General features: G+C 35.7%; 1 protein-coding gene across 7 annotated transcripts in view; it reads right to left on the bottom strand.

The window, feature by feature from the left end:
- The window catches only part of TRDN (triadin), a 225,288-nt gene that overhangs the window by 143,873 nt on the left and 56,910 nt on the right, over positions 1 to 24,505 (bottom strand). For all 7 annotated transcript variants that reach the window (XM_059842181.1, XM_059842185.1, XM_059842183.1 and 4 more), the window contains 7 exons: positions 22,656 to 22,706; positions 16,312 to 16,371; positions 13,567 to 13,626; positions 12,126 to 12,185; positions 9,517 to 9,576; positions 7,999 to 8,196; positions 3,247 to 3,306 (listed from right to left, as the gene is read on the bottom strand). In XM_059842181.1, the coding sequence (XP_059698164.1) occupies positions 3,247 to 3,306; positions 7,999 to 8,196; positions 9,517 to 9,576; positions 12,126 to 12,185; positions 13,567 to 13,626; positions 16,312 to 16,371; positions 22,656 to 22,706 (549 nt within the window). The remainder of the gene's footprint in view (positions 1 to 3,246; positions 3,307 to 7,998; positions 8,197 to 9,516; positions 9,577 to 12,125; positions 12,186 to 13,566; positions 13,627 to 16,311; positions 16,372 to 22,655; positions 22,707 to 24,505) is intronic.

Below are 24,505 nucleotides of genomic sequence, written 5' to 3'. Positions count from 1 at the left end.
TAGACAGAAGGTAAAAAAAATATTTTTAGGGCTGATTTCTCAAGAGATAAAATCAGAAAGCAGTTTTTTATACTGTGGGCAGTAGGCCTCAAGTGGTCTACCTCTAAACGTATCAGCAGAACCCAACTGGTCACTGTTGCAGTCATGATATTCATGGGAAGGACTTCTGGATTAGAAAAATATCAGTTTATGGCTAAAACTCCACTATTATCATTGTAAAGAGCTGAGAGCCTCAAATACTTCTCTTTCATAAAAAATAAAATAAAAAATCTTATAAGTTATTTGATATTGACACAATTATTGGGTTTTAAAGGAGGACATCCATGAAATTTTTAGTATCAAGGACAAAACTAACCTGAGAAACAAGAAAACCAGCTAATGCTGCATGAAGCATCATGGCAGAAATTCTTTCTTATATGGCTTCCTTGAATTCCCTGTGTACATTTCATTCATTTTTTATAGCTAAGACTGCATTGTCATGATGAAACTTTGAGCAAATGAAGAATATTTCAGCTTCATTTGTTAAAGTCAACATAAGAGCATTAAATGACCTCCAACAGACTGATGTGACTGACAAAATGCATTATTTGATATATTTTAAAAAGTGCATTTATTAATGAAACCTAAGGAACTGAGCTTCACTTTTAATGTTAATTGTTTGAGCACTATAAAATGCCATATTAAGTGAACTACTTTTCTATAAATTCTTGCTTAATATTTATATAAAAATAAAAACCCCTAATCTTAGAGTAATGTATATGATTTTTTATAATATAAACACTGCAAAAGTATTTTCTAAGAAAAAATGCTGAATGATATTACTAAAAATGACATTATAAATTTTGCCTAAGGAATCAGAAATTCATGTTTAATGCAATCAGTCACAGAAAATTGTAATATGTCTCTGCAAAGGAATTTTCTCTGACAAAATTGACAAATTTTTTTTCTCCTTCAGAAATAGTAATGTTGAGATTGATAGAAATTATTCCTTGTTTGAAAGAATAGAAGTGTCAAGGTGACTGTAATTTAATTCCTCAGCTGATTTGCACTCAGAACTCTTTGTTTGGACAAAGTTCTTTACCATAAAATATACAGACATGTAAAAGTATAAAATATACCAGATTGTAAATTTAATTGGACATTAGGGTTATTAAAGGGTGTTTTCTCCACATTTATTTATTCAGTAAAATGAATTACAGTAATACTTCTGTTCACAAAAAGACAGTGTAAAATGAGCACTTTGCCTGAGAAAGACAGTAACAAACTAATACAGCGCTGTTGGGTGGCACTCTTCTCAATGATTTCCATAAATCAAGGCTGATCATACCTGACCTCCACTTTGCTTCTCAGAAACACTGAGTAGTGTTTCTGGAGTCTGGATGTTCCAGCATTGTCTTTCAGAGCTGGTGAGTTGAATAAAGTTTTTTTTCAAGGCAATGCTTTTTTTTTCCCCTCGCACAAAACCACATCTGGCTTCAGCACAACCATCTGCAGCATCTAACTTCAGGGCTCAACAAGGGACTTGAAAGGTCAAAAAGCAGTCACTTTACAGGTGGAGCCCCAGGTGGACTTTGGGAGATGTTAAGGGGTACTCCTTTTCCACTTCACCTAAAAATTAGATCATTTTAGATACTTTCAGACTTATTTCCACTTTTTGGAGCCTAAACCTGTCACCCTAGTTTTCCATTCACTTGTAAGGCCATCTGATCCCCCTATGTCCATTTAATGTCTTTCAGCTCTTTAACCTGTGGTTTCTTACCACAAGTCTGTCATGGCACACTGGTATGACCCAAGACAAACACTGGAAGGGAAGAATCATATCTTTTTTCTTCTGAAATTCAAGTCACTACAGACTTCATTCTCTATTTCACTGCTCCCCTTTATGGATTTCCCAGTTTCCGTGTAGCTGGAAAGGTCAAAACTGAAAAAACCCAAACTGTCCCTTCCTACAGCACGTTTGCTCTGCCTCAGGGGAGGGTCAAACAGACAGGGAGACTTCTGGGGATAAAGGGCTTTTTTTTGCTGCTACTTGTAAATGTCAGGAGAACTGTAAAAAAGATCTTGAAGATCTCCATTAAAGTATTTCTGATGTGAATTGTTGATGGTACAGCTGTGTAAATCCAGAAACTAGGTCATTCACATTGGTACAGAATGTTATTTTTTAACTCAAACCATGACTGACTCTCTGGAAGTTTTGGCTAATCATTCTCCCCCTCTGAGCCTAAAGCAGCCCCTGTGTTTATAACTGGTTGTCTTTAGAAGTCCTAGAGATGCAGTATTTTGCTCTCTTTTAATGGAACCCTCTCCCTACTGAATCCCAAGCTTGTTCATTTTCTCTCTACAAAAGTCTGTGTCCTCCCTCTCCACTTTGTGAGAGTCTTTCTTTCTTAGCTACGTCCTTAGGACTTCCCAGCTCTGTCTGAGCCTGGGCATGTCAAGAGAGGGTGTAAGCCACAAGGAAGACATAAGAAAAACAACAACCAGTTCAGAGGTGTACCAGTGGAGAGCTTGCTGAGCAAATAACCAAACAAACAAAGCTGGTAAGGTTTTACAGTGTCCTTCAATATTCTCTCCTTAACTCTTTTCATGAATATTATTGCTTTCCACTCCTAGGGTTATGTCTCTTTACAGTATGTCTAGACTTCAGCAGGAAGAATATTTATTAAATAAGGTCAGGGTCGACTGACTTAATATTATGAGATGATGCTCATTCATCATCAGTAGCTCTATCTTCTTTTTTCAGTGAGGAATTAAGTGTCTGTGTAAGGACAGATTAGCATGGAGATGTGGGAAGAGAGAAGATAAAGCACAGAAGTGGTGGATCAGCTAAGGTATTTTATATACTAGCAACAATGGAAGTTCTATTTTTGAAGCATTTTTGAGTTAAGCCTTGCTATTTGTGGAGAAAAAAACCCCAATAAGCCAAATAATAAGCTGTTAACAATAAGCTCCTTCCTCTTGCGTCTCAGCCAAAAGAAGCATGGAAAATTTCAGCAATTTCTACAGCCTCCCATTGACTCTACTTTTAACCTAACCTTAATTTTAATTCATGCATTGTAGATAGAAAATTAGAAGCTTTAAGAAAACAGCCATTAGCTCTTATGCTTTATTAAAACTATTTGCACACTCTTTGTTGCTCTTGTGAGTCCTTTCAATAATAAAAAACCACACTTTTAATACATAAATGAGTGAAAACTTGCAGGGAAACAGAATATTAGAACAGAGTTCAATGATATAGGAAAGTACCTGGATAAAAATCCCCTTGTGCAAACATGTCAATCACATAGCGACAGAATGCATATTGATCTAACAGAGCAAAAAGGAAAAGAAGAGTAATGAAGAAAGTGAATTTAGAATGTCATTTGTATTTAACAGTGAAGATAAAGTTTGGCAGTGCAAAGTCATCTCAGTAGCCTTTTCATAGGTAGTCTTACTTACTATATATTTGTGGTTTTTTCCTGACCTTCAAGTGGTTCACATGTTTAGAAAGTGACAATTTGTTGCCCAGATCTAATTTAAAACCTCTAGCCAAGAACTGCAGAGCTTCCAGTGTCCCAGAGCTACCACCTCTTCTGCTCGGCCAGCTTTGCATGGCATATAGCTTAACCCCACACACAAGTACAGTGCACACTGCTGCCTGGCCACAGGTCTCATAGACTTTTCATCACCCATGAAGATCAATTTCACAGACATCTGATAGAAAATTTAGAAAAGGTTTTGTATTGCTGTATTTTGTTAATATGTTTTTACCTGTATAATAAATGTGTATATTTCATGAATGTAAATATAAAGAGAACTCTGTGTACTTACACTCCTATAGCAACAAGATTTTCCACAGAATTCTACTGTTTCACTACAGAATCATTTTCCAAACACTAATCTTTAAAAATACATGTGTATATATTAAATTTTTGTATATATATATATATATATATATATATATATATACACACACATTTTTTAAACTATATTATTCAGAAAGTAAGGCATCTGAATCTAAATAAAATGCTGATTCCAGAAGTGTTGATTGTGATATCTCCTATACATAAGCAGAGCTGGAGAGCTCAATAAAAATTTCTAACATTAAGAATGGTGAGGAAAAGTTACCAGCTTTAACTGAGCACAAAATAATTTCAATATTTCTGTATTCTTCAACAGGTCAGAAAAAAAATCTTCTTGCCCCAGTGGAATCTAAGGGGCATTTACTTTGAAAGCTGATGTTGATGTCTAAATGCCAGGTGTGGTTAGCTAAGTCAGTTCTCAGTTTTCCTTTACTGAAGCATATTCATCCATCTGTCCAAGACTCTTTTATCACAGTTCCTAGGCTGTAGAAGTTACATCTCTTCCTCTCTCCACCTCCTGTGGCATCTCTGTCCTACTCACAAAGCCACTTGCTTTCCCTATTACCAACTCCAAAATAAAATTATGCTGGCTTTGGAATAAATAAAGTTTTTAAAATGGCATTGCTCTTACATTTAAATGCAAACTGTACTTGCCAAGTATGTGACACTCGTTACATCATTGACTTTCATGCATAGGTCACTGGTAAATGAGTATCACTTGATGCTGAGGCATTTGTGCGACTGCTGCTCTGTTATGTTGGCTGATAAGCAGTCCTTGGATGAAGAGCTACTGCTTTCAAGTCATTATTTCCTATGCAGATGTAGAAATTAGGAAAAGGTTTACCAACTCAACAAATAGCCAAACATTCTTTCTATTTTATAGAAGCCTAGGCAGCTATGTTAGGGTTACTGAGATGGCAAGGGCCATACTAGTAAGGATTGTAGAGCCTGGGGCAAAACTTTCAGCATGTTATCAGGGCTGTGGCTGCAAACATTGCCTTTAAAACCTCTAATGAATATTCATAATAATTTTTACTTTCATATTCGGGAATTCAAATTTATCGTTCTGGCTGACTCCAACTTTGCATTCCTTCCTTAAGGCTACAGTATCTGCCCTAAGCCCATATGATAATTCTAAAAAAAACCCCAAAACCAGTGTGTGTGTGAGAAAACACATACAGATCTGTTTTCTTAAGCCCACCTAAAGCTACTGAAACCAGCAAAGTTTGGTTTGATGATGTTGCAATAGGGCCTCAGTAAGAATTTATAAATAAAATGGAGCAATGCCAACACTTTTTCCCAGAAAGAAAATGGCAGGGCCCAGTTCTTGCACAAAAAAATTGTTTTTCTTAGTTCTCTTTTGCCAAAACAATCTGCCCCTATCCTTGCTGCCTGTTGGGGAGATTTTCTTGAACATCTGGGACATTGTACAAAAGACTGCTAGAGAATACAGAACAAAACTATGGCAGGGGACAACACACTACAATGGACAGTCCCAGGGCAGAGCACAAGCCTGTGCTGGCTCTATCCAAGTTGTGATATAGACATAGCCTGAGGCCCTAGAATCACACCATTTCATCGACATTAAAATAATCTATTCTTTAAACTCAGTAGTATGGACCAGAAATAAACAAGACTGTATGGTTGATTTTGTTTATCTGTTTTTTGTTGTTGTTGTGGTGGCTTTTTTGTGTTTTTTTTTTTTTTTGTGGAAATGTAATTTGAATAAACTTTTAAAAAAAGCCTTAATCTTAACTGTACCTCATAAATAAGATTTTATATTAATTTCTCCTTATATTATATCTTTAGCAGCTCTACCTAAAAAATGGGATTTATAAAAGAAATTGAAGGCAGAAAGCAAAAATATCAATAACAAAAATATAACATCCATATGGCATAACAAGGTGCACTATAACATCCTATTTAAGTTCATAGGAATACAACCAATCAGTAAAGACTGAAATCTAAGGAATTTTAAATGAATGTGATTTTTCAAATGCCTCTTCATGGCTAAAAATCCATTTTAATCTAAACTCCCTTATTAAAAGGAGAATTTCACCCTTTAGTTTTCACCTATAACTCTGTAATGATGGCACAAATATTCATATAAGTACTAAAAGATCACATCAAAATTTGAGACTAGATTCCTAACAATAAAAATACTCATAGATGTTTTTGTTGTTGGACTTAATGTGATCTACCCAGGAAGATGACCTATCTTTTTAATTTTTAATTTCAATATGAAATGATGCAAAAACTCTTTTGTGGTCACTGCTGTATTTTTTATAGTTTGAGATAAGCTGGCAGAAATACTCCCTTGAGCAAGTATAGATTACAGGATCAGGAAATCTCTGAAAAACTGCGTTGATTTTAAAATTATGTTCACCTTGTGTCACCGTGGGACTGAAATATAAAAATGAAGATTTTTAGAGCATCCAGCTGGACAGCAGTGGTTTTTGGTGGGAAAAGGAAGCACGACAGTAGGAAATGCAGCTTTCACTAGGTGTGCATAGCCCTGTCCCCAGTGATAAAGGCAGTTGAAGAGGCTCCTTCCTTGCTCCACTCCATCTGCTCATTCTCATTTTCACCTGCTGGGATTCCATGCACAGTCACTGGCTCACACTCTAAAGCAGACTTGCAAAGGGATCTGTTAATATTTGATGTCAAGATGGATCATTTTGCTAATATTTATCAGCTAAAGTAGTTGGGAATCCCACAAAAAAAACTCCCAACAAACAAAAAACCACCACTATTCTATTGGTCTCTAATATTTGATCCCTACTTAAAATATTTTGTTGTCATCTGCACAGCTTTTGTTTTTGAGAGCTTTATCCTGAGCAGTATGGAGCAGACCCCACTCTGCACTGAAACTCTGCCAGAGCAAACAAAAAATTGAAAGAGACTTTCACCTCCCAAACTAACAGAACAATTTGCTGAACTTTGTCCTTGGTCATAGCAATCAGTGTGATAGATGCTGCTTTGATTCCATGCCTCAAAGGTCCCAATATTACAAGTGAAGGACAAAATTAACTGGAATACAAATAAATGTTAAAAAATACTAGTTCAGCACACTATGTATTTCAGAAAGTGGGCTATGTCTCAAACTCTCTCAGTTTTCTAGAAAAGTATAATTCAGGCAGCTCCTAAGGGGTCCAGAGCAATGGTTATGAAAATCTGAGAGAATCTGATCAGGCAGACTCAGATATCCAGGCATGCACAGCTTCTTTGATGTTCAGGCACAGCAATTTATCTGTGGTTAACAGCTGAAAGGATCAGATAGGTGCACTATGCAACACCGAGCTGCCTCTTTCAATGTCAGAATAATCCTGTGGCTGCAGTGTGGCAATTCATACAGAAAGCCGGGTCCTGCTGCTTTCATTCATACAAAATTGTACTTAGTGCCATGGAAATGCCACAGGGAAATCAGGGAACCAGTCTGTGCAACCTGGGAGCAGAAGAACCCAGGCTTACTCTGACAAAGTGGAGCATGTAGTTAACACCTTGTTAACTATATGGTGTTGATGCACATTGATTATTTGTTTCATCACTTTTTTTCTTCCTTATATTAGAGTAATAGCATTTCTTTCATTTTTGGAAGAAATTTGGAAGCTGTTCACTTTAACTTATATCAGGCAAGTATGTCACTATGTTGTACAATGACTGACTACCTGACTACCTTGTACAATATGATGTTAGATAAATTATTACATTCCTTTTACACTGTTGCTGCTTTCATTATGGTTACAGAGGACATATGCAGATGTAGAAACAAACCTAAATTCCCAATAAGTTATTGGACAGTCTGAATTTTCAAAAATAACTCTGCTTGCAATCTACTACATTAGATACTACTGAGCAAATCCATAAAGTCTCAGACCTATCTGAAGAGAAATTGGTCCTTGGTAAAGAAGGATTTAAATTAAAATGAAACTTTAGCCATGACAAACTTCTAGAACCTTCTGATTATATACATTAAACTTATTTTATTTTCTGTAATCATGTCCTAGCTGTGTGAGGTTCATGTGGAATTTATTTGGACTGCGCTTTTGTTTTTCATGGGTGCACTTTGGTCCTTGACAGATTTAACTCCATTCTCTCTCTTTCTTCCCTACTACCTTTTTAGGATCTTCATCTGTTTCCTCCTCATTTTGTTTACCTTTCTTGTCCGATTTAGTTACAGTCTGAAGAGCTTTCTCCTCCTTAACTTTCGTTTTGGCCTTTATTAGCCCAGTTTCTGTTGTCTTTGTCTCTGCCTGCTTGACCTTCTCTGTCGTCCCCTTTGCTTCTCCTTTTCCATCCTTCACTTCCTTTTTAACTTTTGCTTCCACTTTAGTGCTCTTTACTTTCTTCTCCTCTGCAGGTAATAAAGAAAAAGCTTTCAGTGTCATTCTCTGTCCCCAACATAACATTCAGTGCCATTTACTTTATATTGTGCTATTAATAATGAGCATTTCTTCATTATTACCAGCTTGGTAAGATCTGATGAAAACTATAATCCTCTCAAACCAGGGAGAATTGAACAGAAATATAAGACCCAAAGAGTTTTTATCTTCAGTGCTATACCACGAGCTTGGCTGATGCTAAATATGATAGAATATGCCAAATACTATTAAGTCTTTCTAATATGATAGTTTTTATGGTATAAACTATGTTTAGGGAGAAAGATGTTGGTCATTAAGCAAACAAACATGGGAGGTACTATCTGTACAAGTTTAGACTTCAGAGTTAAACTCTCTTGTAAGCTGGAAAAGTAGTGTGGTTATTTTACAGGGTTGCTTTCGTGAATTGATTCTAGGTGTCATTCCAAGAAGTTTTGAGTTTTTGAGTCTGACTCTACATGAGTTCTCAGGACTGAAATTGTCTAAGACCAATCCATGAGATGCTCTTCAGCAGAGTGAGGAGGCTTCCAAGGAGAATTACCATTGATAATGTAAATATCAATAGCTGAAGCTACACAAGACCTTGGTGAGACCCAAAGCATTCTTTCTGCTTTTATGTGTCAGCACTTGAGACATGCATGCTCCCAGTATGTGTGTTTCTAGTTCACCCCAGTGGAAAATCCAATAGCAGTATAAACTACCACTGGATATGCTCTAAATTAACCTGTTTAGTACAAAGACAATACTCCAATTTTCTTCACAGATATAAATGTCTCCATGCTTAGGCACAACTAGTATGCTACCAAATTTATGTTTTCTGTAAGGCTCTAGACTTCTATTTCTGTAAAATCGCTGAGATAACTAAACTGATTTTATCAACATATAAACTGGAATATCTAACTATTGCAAACCAGAATTCAGACATTTATATGAGCGCGTTACTACTCCCAGACAAATCCAGGTATTGCTGGCTAATGGAGAATTAATTTCCTTAACTAGCTATAGTGAAAATGTATGTCAGATCACTTGCAGGTAGGCTTACTTGTTTTTCAGTGAAATAGTGGTTCATACTTTTATTCTCAATTTGAAATTGCAACAGTTTCTGTAAGGGATCAAGCATAGAATTAACCCCTGGACGTTCTACAAACATTTTAATTCTGATTATATATTAATTTCATTTTAGTTTCATGTAGCTATTTCTCACACACATTTACAATCTCTGCTTGAATAAAATAAAGTTTATGCATTTCAATGCCAATTCAGCTTAAAAAACTGGAGTATAGATAAATAAATACCTTTGGGAGGAGGTTTCTTTTCAGCTTTTTCATGTCTTTCAGGTGCATCTTTTTGAGTTACTAGAAATGAGAACAACTGTATATTAGGGAAAAATCTCAAAAAGAACAAGAAAATATTGCCAAAACACAACATCATCACTGGAAATTTCACATTTCCTTACAATTCCTGTTTTTCAGTTTTCAAAATTGTTTTCAGATTCATATAATGGAATAAAAAACTTCAAAATATCTGTTGAGGCTCCCTAATCAGAAGACAAGTGAGTCACACAGATCTGAAGCTTCCTAGGGAATGTTTTTACTAAATAGTCCAGATGAAACAAACTTGCTCGTGTCAAGTGCTGAGGAGACACGGACTTGGCCTTGTGCTACAGCCAACAGGAAGCCTTGTGGCTCTATTTGTCTTACAGAAAGGTGTTTTTCTTAGCTTGGGCTCATTGTCAACAAACACAGCCATAAGTCTGGTGTTCACTTCAGAGCCCAGCTTGAGTGAGTTCATGTCTGCATAAGATACACTGTGTAAACACACACACACACACACACTCACACACACACATACACAGGACTGTGTTCCAGAAAGGCTGCTAAAATTTTATGCAGACCTCTATCTTTGACCTCCTAGTCACCATCCAGACAGAATACCAAAACAAACCAGCCTTGAGAGTTAATTACACTTCTTTCAACTGATAACTACATGATAACAATCATCTCTAACTGAATGCCATTCTGGAATTCCAGCCTGCACGAGACATGATTGATATTTAGACTTGGTTTTATTTTTTAAGATGTCTTTAGATGAAATGCTTAAAAGACACTCATATCACTGAGGCTTTCTGGAGCCTTTATCAGAATCTGAAGAATTACCTTGAGTCTTTGTAATGAGCATAAAGAAAACCTGCTGAGTGTGTAGGAAGTAGCCACACAGTTTTCAGTATGTCCATTGCCCAGAGCTGGCCAGAACCTGAACATTATCATTTCCTAGGCACTGCAAGTGGTTGAAGCAGCCCCTAAGCACTGCTGGTAGCTAATCCAGTTTAGAGCACACCCCTGGCAAAAGGGAGGTGGGCCTGGCAATGGAAAGCTCAGCAGCACAGTGCTGGCAGAAATTCAACTTTGGACATGCTGAGGAAAACTGTCCTCATGCCCTGATGCCATAGGGGCTCACGGCAGGGAAACTACCCAAGAGAGGGCAGCATGGCTATGTCACACTGCAGCCACAAAGCTCTGCAGCTACAGTGTCCAAATTCTTCATAAAATTTTCCAGCCTGTGACTGGAGTCATGGCTGCTATTAAACACATTAAGGCTCTGAGTGATTATTTGGTTAGCTAGCAGAAGATAAATAGGTACAGAGACTGGCTGCTTATTAGGACTATCTCAGTGATTCTTGGAAGTTATTTGCTTTCCAAATCAACACAGACACTATGGGCATTTATTTTCTCTGGCTTACTTCAGCATGATTTCATTTTATGAAAAAAAATCACACACTTTCAAGCTATACACTGAAAGTAGAAAAAAACTAACAATATCCCTGTAAAAGAGAAACTGGACAATGGCTACCCTAAAAGATTTTTTAAGGCTTTAAGTCTTCATTCTGCTTTCTTTCTTTCTTCAGTTTTACTTTCTCTTTTACATTTCTTCTTAGACTATGAGCAAGTAAAAAAAGAATGATTCTTATATTTTTACCTATATTGTCTGAACATATTCAAATTAAACCTAGTTAATTCATGCACCCCAACATCATGGGATTAATCTCAATGCCATAACAAACTGATATGAATATAGTTGCATACTATTTCTTCAAGAGTCAACGGAGTAAAATAAAAGAGACAAAGACTGAAAATGAACTTCATTATAGAAATATCTGCCATGGAGAAATATCTAACCTCAGAGAAAAACATTCAAATGCCAAGCAATAATAAATGTTAGTCTTTAAAAAATGGCATAATAGGGCAATGTGATTGGATTTTTAAAGTTCCCTGTCTAAACCATAGCCAAAGATAGAATTATCAGTCAAAAGAATAGGGAAAATCACCTCTCACACACCCACAATATTGCTTCATAATATATATGATAATTATTAGATATGTAAATCTTAACCAAAGTCACTGCTGCCGTAGAAGACAATGCAAATCATATGCTGAAATTAAAATGCTTTTGAAAAAAAAATAAAAGCAAGAAAATGAAATTCTATTTTTGGATATGATGGAAGATCCAGGTTGAGAGTTAGTAAATACTCTTGCATCAGTCTGCATCCAGTTGAAAACTAATGCACAAGAGAAAAACTTCTTTGCAGGCAAATTACTGAATCCCTTTGTGTAGAAACAGGCATCAGGGAATACAAAGAAAATAGTCAAAGGTTTCATTGTTTCACTGTGTAAGAATGATTTGTAATAAACTCTGTGCATCAAAACAAAAGAGAGAATAAAGCAAAAACAAAATATGCTGAGCAAGACTTCACTCGGGCTGATCAAGACCTGCTCAAGCAAAAGAGCCAACACCCAAAAAGTGTTCAACACTTTAGAAGAGCTGTGTACTTTAAATACTTATCTCCACACTCTCCCAAGATTTCATGCACTTAAATTGTACAACTTTTAATAATGATCATCAATACCTTTAGATGGTGCTTTCTTTTCTTGTTTTTCTGGCTTTTCAGGTTTCTCTTTGTGAACAGCTAGAAATAAAACGAATAATCTTAATGGTCATAAAAAAAAAAAAAAGTTGCGTTTGAATGAGAAAAAGGATCAAGAAACACAAGTGGACACCATGCTCATGCATGCAAATAATGAGAAAGATTGATTCAGCTGCTGCTGTTTGTTGTTGATGCCAAAACATGGAATTGAACTTTCAAAAATTCATCTGTCATCATTGAGGTCTTTGCCATTGGCTGGAAGAGCAGCAGCATTTCTAGCTCAAGAAATCCCATGAAAGAAGATAGTCAAGAAGAGTCATGCTTATTTATATTGGGTTTTTTCTTTTTTTAATACATTTATATCCTGTAATTTATTGGTTTATTTTGGCTTATTGTTATTTTTTTAGCTTTCTTGTTTATTACTTTCGTTAGTTTCTGAAGGATTTTCTGAACTCCACAGAACAACTAACAATTTTTCCAGCTATGAATGATTAAGCACTATAATTAATTACAAATCTAATTGCAGTGACATTATAACTAATGTTCTTTGGGGCTTTTTGTTTGCTTTTAATTTCCACCTTACAAATTGAAATTAACTGCTCTGTAGTTCCTAGATTTCTGGCTCAGGTTTCAGAACACACCCGAGTTGTGTGGTAGTCACTGAGTAGAGGGTAATCTGAAATATTCTCCTGTGTGGGCTCTGATTTGCTAATTTTTTGGGATTAACGTGTGCACAGTAACTTGTCCAAGGATGTGCAGAACTGATATATGCATGGGCTGATGTGCCCTGAGGTGACCTACAGGGATCATGTGTGTGAAAACACGCAGTTCCCTATTTGAGTACAAGGTATGAGGTTATCCTAGGAGCACAAAAATGTATGCATGAACATGGAGCTGGTGTTTAAAAAGAAAGTAAGAACTGGGGAAGATAAAACAGTGCTAGATAGCTATTCATTGCAAATAACAACTGAAAGAACTGTTCCTGGCCTAGTCAGTGGCTATACAATGGCCCTATGTAGTATTTTATTTAAAATGCTTTATTTTACACATGGCCTTCCTGATTACCTCTGTGAAAGGGCTGTCAGGTGCCTTTTTCTTGGGTGACCATAGTCTCTTAGCAACCATTCTTATTGCAAGTGTTGGAAATACTCAGTGATTATCATAAGATTACACTAATCCAGAGTACAAAAAATATTATCTCCCTTCCCCAGAAAAAAAAGAAACTAACAAAAAACATGTAGAAGGAATATTAAATGCTACTTAGTGCATAAGACTGCAAATTCTTTATGATTTCATTATTTTTATTCATAATATTTCATAGCTTTTTTTCTGCAATCAAAGGGATACATAAATGGAAATTGAGTAGAGAATAAGCTTTAGAGTACCTCCTAATGTAAAATAAATTCTGACATTAAATAATTACCTGCATGCCTTTCCTTTTTTTCAGGTTTTTCTTGTCTTTCCAGTTTGTCTTTACTTGTCACTAAGAAAGAAAGAAAGTGTTATATATATACACCCAAAAAGAAAAAGAAAAGTGGGAAAAATTAAGAATTTAAAGCAATTTCACCAAGGATGCCTTAGGATAGTAAGTGGCAGAGTGTGTTCCTGCTGAGCTGCCCCGTGCATATTTTTACAGTGTCCATCATACTACAGGGGTGTGAGCAGCCAGCTCTGGCTAACGAGTTACTGCCATGGTAACGTGCCTCAGCTGTTTGCTGCATAACATCATCTCTTGCAATTGTCTGTCAGTTCCAGAAGAATTCCAGAAAACTGTTGGTTACCAAGGCACAGCTCACAGTAAATGCTGCTGCCTGTGACAGGAAGAGGCCTTCACCTTGGCCACCCCATACTCTGTCAGGCACAGGTTGTAAAAAGCCTGGAATCAATCTTGGAGCAGAAGAGAATCACATGTGCAAATAATACATCTTTGACTTGCCAGCTGGCTTGAAATGGGTAACCAGTAATGGATATGGATGGTTAGTAATGGATACAGACAGCTAGTCATGGACACTAGCTGAGATCAGTCCCTGGCAATGATGACCTCAGAACCATAATTAGATACCCAGTATGTGCAAAGGAAAACTGACATTGTGACAGTGGAAACTGCATTATGCTACCCACTCGTTCACAGAACATTTTCCGCTCGCTTTTCTTAGGATTTTACACCATAATGTTCCAGAAAATGAAAAATAAGCATGTGGGTTTTAGAGCACTCCTGGAAGAACAGCTGTGAAAATGCAAGCTTAGCTTAAGTCTAACTCCTGTGGAGATTTCATTCAAGTTCAGTAAAATTCCTTTTGCCTAACAAGAGGAGATAAGAAACTTCGTTTACAATGCCATGAATTCCATATGTAACTGGATGCAAAAGAAGAGTGGTAGGCAATATTCAGGCTTCCACATTTTTAAACAATATAGTGATGAAATACTTGAGAATATGGCTGACATCTCTGACTGAGACACTGCTAAGTGACTGAGACACTTCTAATTACTCTCTGTGTCATTAAATAACTTCCTTAAACTTCATCCCAGAAGTTGATTATAGATTAGAATAGGATGCTATTTATACTCTCCATTATCTTGATCTTGAAAAGGCAATGTATTTAATGTAGAAAATAAACAGCAAAAATACATGGATGAGTCTCTAGAGTCTTTCAGTCACTCTATAATGAAATGGATCTTAGAAAGACACACACTCATAGTCTTAGTTTTGAAGTTTAATGTAGAGTCTGAAAGTAATGTTTATTAGCACTGTGAACACAGACAATCTCTATACATAGTAGTGTTTCTGCAGCAGTTTGGCAATAGTTCACTACATAAAACAAATGGTTCACTTCAAGAAAACACACAACTAGGTAGACAGAATATTGATAGGATTTATGGAAAGCTAAGGCAGTATAATTGTCATTTTTTGTCACTGGCTGGGTTTGGCTGAGATACTCTTTTTCTTGTTCTAAGAAACTTAATAAAACATTAAATATTGTTCTCCTGTGAAATTAAGTTGAAGAGTTCCACAGATTTTCCACATTATAGCAGAAGACTTAAAGATAAATTCATGTTTTAAAATGGGACATTATTGCTTTTGCTTTGTCATTTTTCCAAACCCCAGAAAAAATTTCCCATGTTATCACCATTCTATTTTCTACTAATAAATATTCATTCTAAGAGACACCTCAATTTATATGCCTGCCATTAACTTCTAAAATCATTCTTGTTAGCTCAAGGCACTTTGAATTACTTATATGAAATGGAAAAGCTCCAATCAGAGACTGTTAGAAAGGCCTAGTCCAGCACAGCTTTCAGGAGGTTCTCCTTCACTTGAGTTCTTGGCCTGAATAAGTCTGCTGTGGCTGGATATTTGGTCTTCCCTTTTCTTTTTTTGGTAATTTATTATGATCATTGGCCTGTTTGCTCTTCCAGAATATTTTTCTTCCTGCAGCCCAAGCCTTCATTAGCCATAGGTTAGTGCAAAGGACATGTTCTCAGAAAAATCAAGTGTTTTGACAAGTAGGTGCACTCCACCAAAATTCCATTTTGCTAAAATATCCTGACAAAAGGTAAACTAGATGGTGGCTATTGTAACCCAGAGCTAACTCATGAGTTGTGGGTGGAGAGTAAGCAGTATCCTGATTCTGACTCCAACAAAGATCTGTAATTTGTTGTTGGCATATACCACCAGCAAATTATTAAATTCTCTCTAAAACCTCTCCCCAGTGTCTCTGAAATTAATCTGGAAGAATTTATTTTTCCTTTTTTTTGCTCTATTTTAAGCAGATTTCCAAAGCAGAATGTCTACATGGACCATTTCCTGTATATTATAATATCCTAATTACATTTTGGTGCAAAAAATATTCTCAAGGGCAAATAAAATGCTTGGATTTATTCAAGAAGAATAAAAAGGACACCAATATGTGTTCTAGGTACTTTTTACATAACTTACCAGTACAGTAAAGACTTATTAATTAATATCTGAGTGTAATTTCAGCTTTTCTGTACAGTGATGAATTCAAATTGTTTTCAAAAACCTCATTCTCCTTCCAGCTGGCTTTCACAACACCTCCTCCATCCTTAAACATTATTGGGATCTACAAGAACAGTCTAAGAGTCAATAGATAAGACTGTTTTGAATCACTGATAAAAAGGCAAGGAATATCAAAAGCTGGATACATACCCTTTGGGGGTTCCTTCCTCTCAATTTTTTCTTGTTTTTCAGGTTTGTCTCTGTGTGTTGCTACAAAAAATAAACAAATAAATAAACCCCAGCTCACAATAAATCTGTCATCTAGATGTATTAAGCACACTTATTATCTCATGAAAATGATCAAGGAAAAGCATTAGTAAACCCAAATAATGGATTTGGGCTCTGAGTCACAGGTACTTGATGATGTAAAGACCCTCTGAATTTCAGCATTTAATTCCAGGTCCAAGAGAAATATTTTTCTTGAATAAGTCTTCAGATATGAGACTATATTTTTCTGAAAGAAGTGATTATTCAGCAACCTCAATCTAATCTGTCCTTTCTCTTTTGGTCCCATTACAGAACCACCCTGACTCTTCGATTTCTGACAGAGGAAATTATTTTCAGCCCTTGACAGCATTGCTTTCTATTCTTAACAAAGAACCGGCCGGCATATTGCTTTCTGTGCTATTTTTGTCTTTATTTTTAGCTGTCACTTCCGTCACAGGATGGATTAACAAGAAAACATCTCTTTTAATCAGAGTGTAACCTCAGGATGAGCAGCTGTTCAAAACACAACCAACTCCATGCCCTGCAAGAGGCAGGCAAACATGAGTCCTCATAGACTCTCTGGCCCACCTAGGTCTCAGACCACGTTATGGAGTGGTTCAATCCCATGTACTAATGATTTTATTCTTAGTAAACCCATACTACTAAACGATTAGCGTTTCATAATTTCAGGGAAATATTGTTTTCTTTTCTGTACCCAGGTTTCTGGGAAAAAGTAAAACAAATCCTGATTAGAAGACAGTGACCTCTATAAACAAGCACATTGTTCTTTTGTCTCCATTCATTTCACCAGCTTTGCAGTGAATGCCATTTCACAAAAATGCGAGCACTTTTTTGTTGGCTGAGTGTTTCCACGTTAAAAAGCAGGTTGTTGCCATTAGGAAAAATCATTCAGAACATTCAGTAAATTCATTATGTCTTGTATGTGTTTGGATTATCCAACATTCATTTTTAGTCATAACAAGTAAATTATTGTGATAACAAACAGCAGTTTGTTATCACAAACAGTTGAAAAAGATGGAAGAGAGATATTTCAAAGTCTTTAAAGAATGTGGACAGCAAATTTACACTAAAAAAACAGGCTGTGAAGAAAACAGCAGCACCAGCAATGTATTATTGAATGAATTACAGACTGCAACTCACTAAAATGCTTTAGCAGACGTAGGAGCATACCAAGAAAAAAACCTTCTTCAAACTGAGTAGAAAGTGTAGCATGCTTTTACATTTTGCATTTGTATTAGCAGATGCTGGTGCTATCCTAAACACTTTTGTCAGTTTTGGCAGGATCAACAGCAGAGTTTTGCAAACAATGTGATGGTCAGTGTGAGTGAAACATGAGCTTCTGCACATTCAGACAAAAGCTCTTGTGGTCTCCATGCCAAAAAATACAGCTGAACTATGCAGAACAGATTGATAATCAGAAAGCTTGTTTTTATCCACAGGGCATCTGACTTTTGTAAGAGAGATTATTGTGGTTTTTTAAAAATTTGAAGTAGTTTTTCCATAGAATTTCCTCATTTCATGATTTGAGAAAAAACCTACACAACAACAGGAAAACAAACCAAAGAACCCAAAAGAAATCAAAACAAACAAAACCCATATCCACACAGTAAACCCATGAAATAAGCCTTGAATAACACTAACTGAATTGAATGTCAGTAGACCTGAAAGTGGACAGAAAAATCTAATTTAAATTTGTTTCACATCCTCAAAGTGACACAAACAGCAACAATGCAAGGAAATACTAATATTTTTGTGGACTACAGGTTAAAACATGAAGAAGGGATCAGCTGGCCCCTTCTTGAGAAAGAAAAGTAACTTGATGTATCTGGGCAGGGAGCCTGGAATGTGGATAAGCAGAGACCAGGCTGGCATAAGCTATTTTTCTCTTCCCAATTATAGGCTGAAGGTGATCTCTGGTTAGTTTGAGAGCCTTATCCTGTGTTTTGATATCCCCATAGCCTCAGAGGTTGCTAATCTCAGATTGTAATGTTTATCATTACCTCTTATGGGCACTGTCAGAGCTATGGCTTCCCTTACTTGGGAAGGGCAGGTGCTGCCAAAAATTAAAGTGTTCATGTTTCAGGGCTGTGATCACTGGCCATTTTTGACTCTTCAGTCACAAGACCAACAAAATCCACTGAAGCTTTTGTTCTGACAAATTTAAATCTGATGTTTCTTAGCATATTAACTCTCCCCCGAAATATTTTCATGTTCAACTTCATATGTAGTTATAAAAGCTCTGTCATAGAAAATACATCACTGTCTACAGATCATTTCCATATTTTGTCCCTTGGATATATTTTTCTTTGTCAAGGGCTTAATACATGCTCTTTCTGAAGCCCAGAATTCTAGGTGCAAGCATTCAATTTTAGAATTAGATAGGTTGGCCATATTGCCACGTTTCTGTAAAAAAAATAAGAGCTGATTGGATTTTATTTTCCATTAAAAAAAAAAAAGGAAGAAAGAGCACAAACAGAAAAAAATGTTTTTAAGGTTGCTTACACACTCTTCAGCTGAAAAATGATGAAACTAAAACTGTTCATTCGACTTGAATTCAACTATTTTATTAGCTTTATGACACATTTTGTAGTAAAAAGATTGCCTCTTTTATTGCTTTTGCTACTAGGATGCTGGTGACATCCATAAGAAAAAATAACAACTAGACTTAAAACCAAGTAGATTTATGGCAATTGTGGAAGCTAAAATTTACAAGAAATTTTCCTGGAGTTCCTTGCAAATACCAAAAAGTCATAAGCTCAGACTGAAGTGTTATTAACACTGGAAAAAATTTAACACCCCAACCTAATTTTCACTAACCTAGATTTTGGAAATTGCTGAAACATTTTTGCATGTCTTTGAATGAAAATTCAGCCTGAGGCAAAAAGATGAACATGGGAAATCTCATGCTAAGTGACTGGAGTGTGATAAATTTATAAATAATCTAAAATAGAAGCTTATAATGGAAAATTTTAAGGTAATTTAACAATGCATTCCAAAATTAATATTGCTATCTACTTCACAGAAAAATAAAAATAAGAAGCATTTTATGTATGTGAGAGTATTTTCCTCATTTCAATCATCATAACAGATTTTATTTACATCAAATTGAAGGCTGTGAAGGGGGTGAGATTTAGTTTTTCTTGGATAAAGTTCTCCAACAAAGACATTCCACCTTCCAAAACAGAAAGTGTGAAAAGAGGAGCTATAGTAAGGCACTACTTCTGTACCTAAAAGAAGCAAAAATAGTTTCCAGCTGAGTAAGTCTTAAGTCTGCTGCTTAGTACAAAGCCAGGTGATGAGTGCAGTAAGCATGAAGCAGAGATTGCTTGCTCCAGCTAACAGACTAAGTGCTTGTCTACAGAGCAGCATTCTCAGGAAAGTTAAGATAAATGAACTAATACAATGAAGTTAGAGTGCATTAGTCAGAGAGCATTAAATCTCTGCCTAGAAGCTTTCATTCGGAAGCAAAGCAGCTTTAGATGGCTACAACTTAATTTTTCCTGAAGGAATGCTGAAAAAAAAGGGGTTGGTCTGGAGAGGGGCACAGACTCCCAGGTCCAAATACATAATTTAACGAAGCTACAGCTGTGCTGCCATCTGTACCATGTTCTCCAGTTTAAAGTTAATGCAGGAGTAGTAGCTGTACCTTGAGAAATCTGGCGAGACAGATTTGTCTGTGTATGAAGTATGCCTTTTAATTCATTAACTTGGTGAAATTATGTGGGTTTCTAGAACATCAGGATTTGTAGGATCTAGCTCTATTTATCTATTTAGTTGTCTCAAATACTTTGTCTTCCAGCTACAGCAAATTAACCATCACTACATGTTTTTTTTCCATACCTCAGCCCAACAGCAATGTGTTAGTGAAGTGATTTTGGGAAATGCCATACAGTAAATAAACATTTTCCCATTCCTTCTCAATGCCTGTTTTAATTAGAGCTATTTCCTAGAAATGCAGCACAAATAATTTCACTGGTGAGATCAGTTTTCCATAAAAATCAGAAATTGTCATTGGACCTTCCATTAGACAAATTCTGTACTTACATATACTTTTATCTCAATATTTTTTTACTGTTGTTCTTACTTTTTGCCAAAATAATGTGTAATTAACTCTTACTGGTAGTCATAGTAATAACAATTATATCACCTATTTCTTATACAGACTCCAGAAGCAACTAAAAGTCCCGCAAAATCTATCTAGAACACAATATCTAGATACTCAGGAGAGTTGTGTACAGAAAGATAATCAATCCCTTGTACCCCTGCTGGCTGATCAAGCTCCTGGTCATGCAGTCCAGGTGCCACTGCATTAGTGAAATTACTAATACCTCAAATACCAAATTGGAAAGACCCTAATTTGTAGTGAACTTGTGCTTATGTGTACATGCTATCATGAAATAATTTGATTTCAGGGCTCTTAAGCATGACCAATGGCTTTGTGAAATTATTTCTCATAGTATTTCTTCTTTCCAGGATTAAATTTATTACAATAATTGAAATAGACATTATTGCTAGTAGTTTATCAAAATATTTAATTAAAAGCAAATTTTAGGGCACCAGTTTGCCCAGCTCTCAATACTGTTTGTATCTTTTAATTTCAGTCACTTCCATCTGGGATTTTTATTCATTATAACTGTTCCTCATATTTCACTTCAATCTTTCAAAAATGAGGATTATAGACTGAGCTCCCTTGTAAACTGTGGGACTTGTACTCAGAGGATTTGACTATTCAAAAAAATGCAATTAAATTACTTTTTAAACTCTAGTGTTCCCACATGTTGGGCAGAAGGCAAAAATATTTTTTTCCATTTCTTGCTATTAAAAACACTAATTTTACTTCTGGATTTTTTTTTTTTCTGTTAAAAACAATAAAAGACTGCATTTGTGCATATTTCGTGAAGGTACTTTAGAGGGTAACAGTAAAATTCCCTAAGGATTCATGCCTTTATCACACTGTAGATAGGGGTCAGACAGAATTTTTCTTGTCATTGTTCCTTCTATGTACAAGTTGTATTGTTGGGATAAAACATGAAAAAAAAATAGAGAAAAAAACCCATTTGTTTTGTGCTTCAGCAACTGATTGTATAACTAGAGACTACATTATCAGGCACATAAATAATGGGATTTAACTAATGACACCTGGCAAGTTATAATTTCTTTGTAATAATTTATGCAATGCTGTTATTATTTTGTGTAAAGAAATGAGCTTTTGTGTAGATGAAAAGGCACACAAGAGGCTGTTTTGGTCAAGATTGCAACATCATTTGTGTTTTTATATTACTTTTCTTGAAAAGACCTTAACTGGAATCCTTGCTAATGGATCTGAGTTCATTATTGCCTGGCTTGCCCACTGGTATCCTAAAAAATTCATTTTGATAGAACATGACTTATTAAGTAGTTGGGAAACAGCTCTAGGCAGTTCAGATGACCCTGATTAGCACAGAACTGGACCTGAAAAACACTATAAAAACATTATACAGAGGTGTAAAATTCTATAAAACCACACTAAGAATACCTATAGAAATGAATATAATTGCATGAGGGAGGGTGTATGTGTACACACAATATTAAATAGGCTTCCTTCTTGCTTTCTCCTGCCACTATCAAGCTGAGCACTGGTGTGTTAGAGGGATGCTTATGAAGTTTTATGTGTCCAAGCCTTTTTGGAGGAACTCTGTTAGGCAAAAAACCCCTTCAGATATCCCAGAAGACACCTTTGTTTATATGACCTCTGAAAACCAGTCCAAACCAGTTCCTCTGTGCATTTTCAGAAAGTGCAAGTTATAGGAGATTAAACAGTCTGAAAAAGAGCAGGTTCTTAAAATGGAAGTTTTCTTATCTCTGATAGACACCTGGCTCACTCTTAGCTATGACTTCCTAACTTGGATGGCACCCACTGTCCTATAAATTTACTTTTTTCCTTGCCCAACACACTTCATGCCTTTTCCACCAGAGGAAGTTCATCAACGCTCAACTCTCTAGCACTTTTACTAGAAAAAAGATTTCCGGAAAAGTCTGGGCAGGAGAATCTTATTACAAATGTGCATTTTCAATCTAGCTACACAAGCATAAAATGACATTTTTTTTGCTAATGCTAAGGTATACATGAATTTTTGATCATTTGCAGTCTGTGCCAGCTGATCTTTGAATGTTTCTATGATACAACAGCAGTAGTTAACCAAGTTAGCAAACAAAAATTATGTAGTTTACAAAGACACTGTATGCTACACAAATATATGTGGGCAAACAGACAAAAAACCAGTTACCCTTCGCCGGTGTTCGTTTTTCAGGTCTCTCTGTTTTCTGTTTTTGAATTTCTGGAAAAAAAAAAATGCAATGAAGATTTGTCAATATTAAAATAATTTTCACACACAAAATATCAAATGCATTCTCATATTAAAAGAATTTAAAAGTGCTTAAAATATTATGGCTGCACCATGGCTTTATCATCTGCATAGTCAGAGTTACATACAATATAGTTCAATTTTATATATACACATATGCAATATATATGGATAAAAATCACAATATTAAGTGTCTTTAATAATTATTCTGTTTTTAATTGAGCCATACGACTACTTTTAAAGGCAAGAATAGCTTTTGCTTACCTGTAACAGCTGTACAGTAACATGTGTTGGTCATGATTCAGGAAAACATTATTTGCTAAACATTTTTTGTATTTATCTTGAGTTGTTTACCAAGATTAATATTTTATGTTTTCCAAATCACCTTTGGAAGGAAAAAATGGTCTTTTCACTACATTTTCTAAAATTTTTAAAGCTCACATACTGAATTGGTATCTCCAACACACAAGAAAAGGTAGACTCAATGCTCTATACAAACTGTAGAGATAAAAAGGTCCCAGGCTAGGGGTTGTTGTCTCGGAGAATGACTCATTTTGATCATGCTGTACACCAGAATCAGAGAACTGTCTTCTTAGAGGAGGAAAGGGTACAGTATTTATCTGCCCTAGTTATGCCATCCCTTTTGAACAAATTTTTTCAGCTGTAATATTGATATTAAATTACAGCTATATACCTCCATATAAATCTTTTTTCTACTGTCCTTATTGTGTCAAAACCAGGATAATATAAAAAAAGAGACAATGCTGAATTTTTGAAAAAGCAAACCAGAATTGAATGAAATGTGCACAGCCCTCTTTGCACACAGTTGTAGAAATTTAAAGAGCATTTATTTTAGCTGTGCAATGAAGTCCTTAAGACCATACAGAGTGCCTGAGTTTATAATTTTGTGCACATATTTCCTGCAGAAGGAAACTGCTCTAAAATACCGTATAAAATTTGTTTTTGACAAAAGCAAATGCAAATCTCACGAGACTCTGTGGGATATGACTTCTTGTGTTGCAGTGTTACCTGTGGTCTGCAGGGTCTAAATAACAAGAACACTGACCCCAAAATTAATCCGACAGAGGAAAAGCTATTTATATTGCATCTCAAGTCTAAGAATCTACTCTAATGTCTATTGAAGACAACTGAAATATTTCACTTACAAACTTAGTAATTTTCTCAGGATACACATTGCCAAAGAAATCCAGTTGGAAATGGAATTTTCCCTCCCCAGATATTTACATAAGTCCTTGAAAATAATGCAGAATGTTTTTATTGTATAGTATTTGGTAACTGAAATAATTATTGTGTCTAGTTTGCAAAAACATAGCTATTCTATGGCATCAGGCCATGCTGTCTTCAGACAGAGAGAGAAAATTGTTTCACTGAGATAAAGAGTAGCAAAGGGTAAAATACATCACTGTTAACCACTAATGTATGGAAACATAACTAAGCTAATTACATTATGTCATTGAGCTAAAAGAAGTTTTTATTCAGTTCTCATCTTGCTCTTTCCAGCCTGGATGGCAGTTTATTTGTAGTTCTATAAAACCCAAAGAGTGAGAATAGGAAGAAATATACTCTACTGATTTACTGTGTTTCAGGTGAACCTGGATTATTTTTCTTTCAAATATGTGAGGATATTTTATTTCTCTCAACTGAGAAAATCCTGTTGCTGGATTTTCAAACTTTTCCCACTTGTTTTGCTTAAATGGCTACATGGTCAAGTTTAGGTAGCATAAGTGGTAGGAATGGTGCAAGACAGTAAC

This window comes from Haemorhous mexicanus, chromosome 3, assembly GCF_027477595.1.
Source record: "Haemorhous mexicanus isolate bHaeMex1 chromosome 3, bHaeMex1.pri, whole genome shotgun sequence".
NCBI classification, from domain to species: Eukaryota; Metazoa; Chordata; class Aves; order Passeriformes; family Fringillidae; genus Haemorhous; species Haemorhous mexicanus.
Note: the sequence above shows the minus strand (reverse complement) of the source record. Positions and strands in the feature narration are given on the sequence as shown.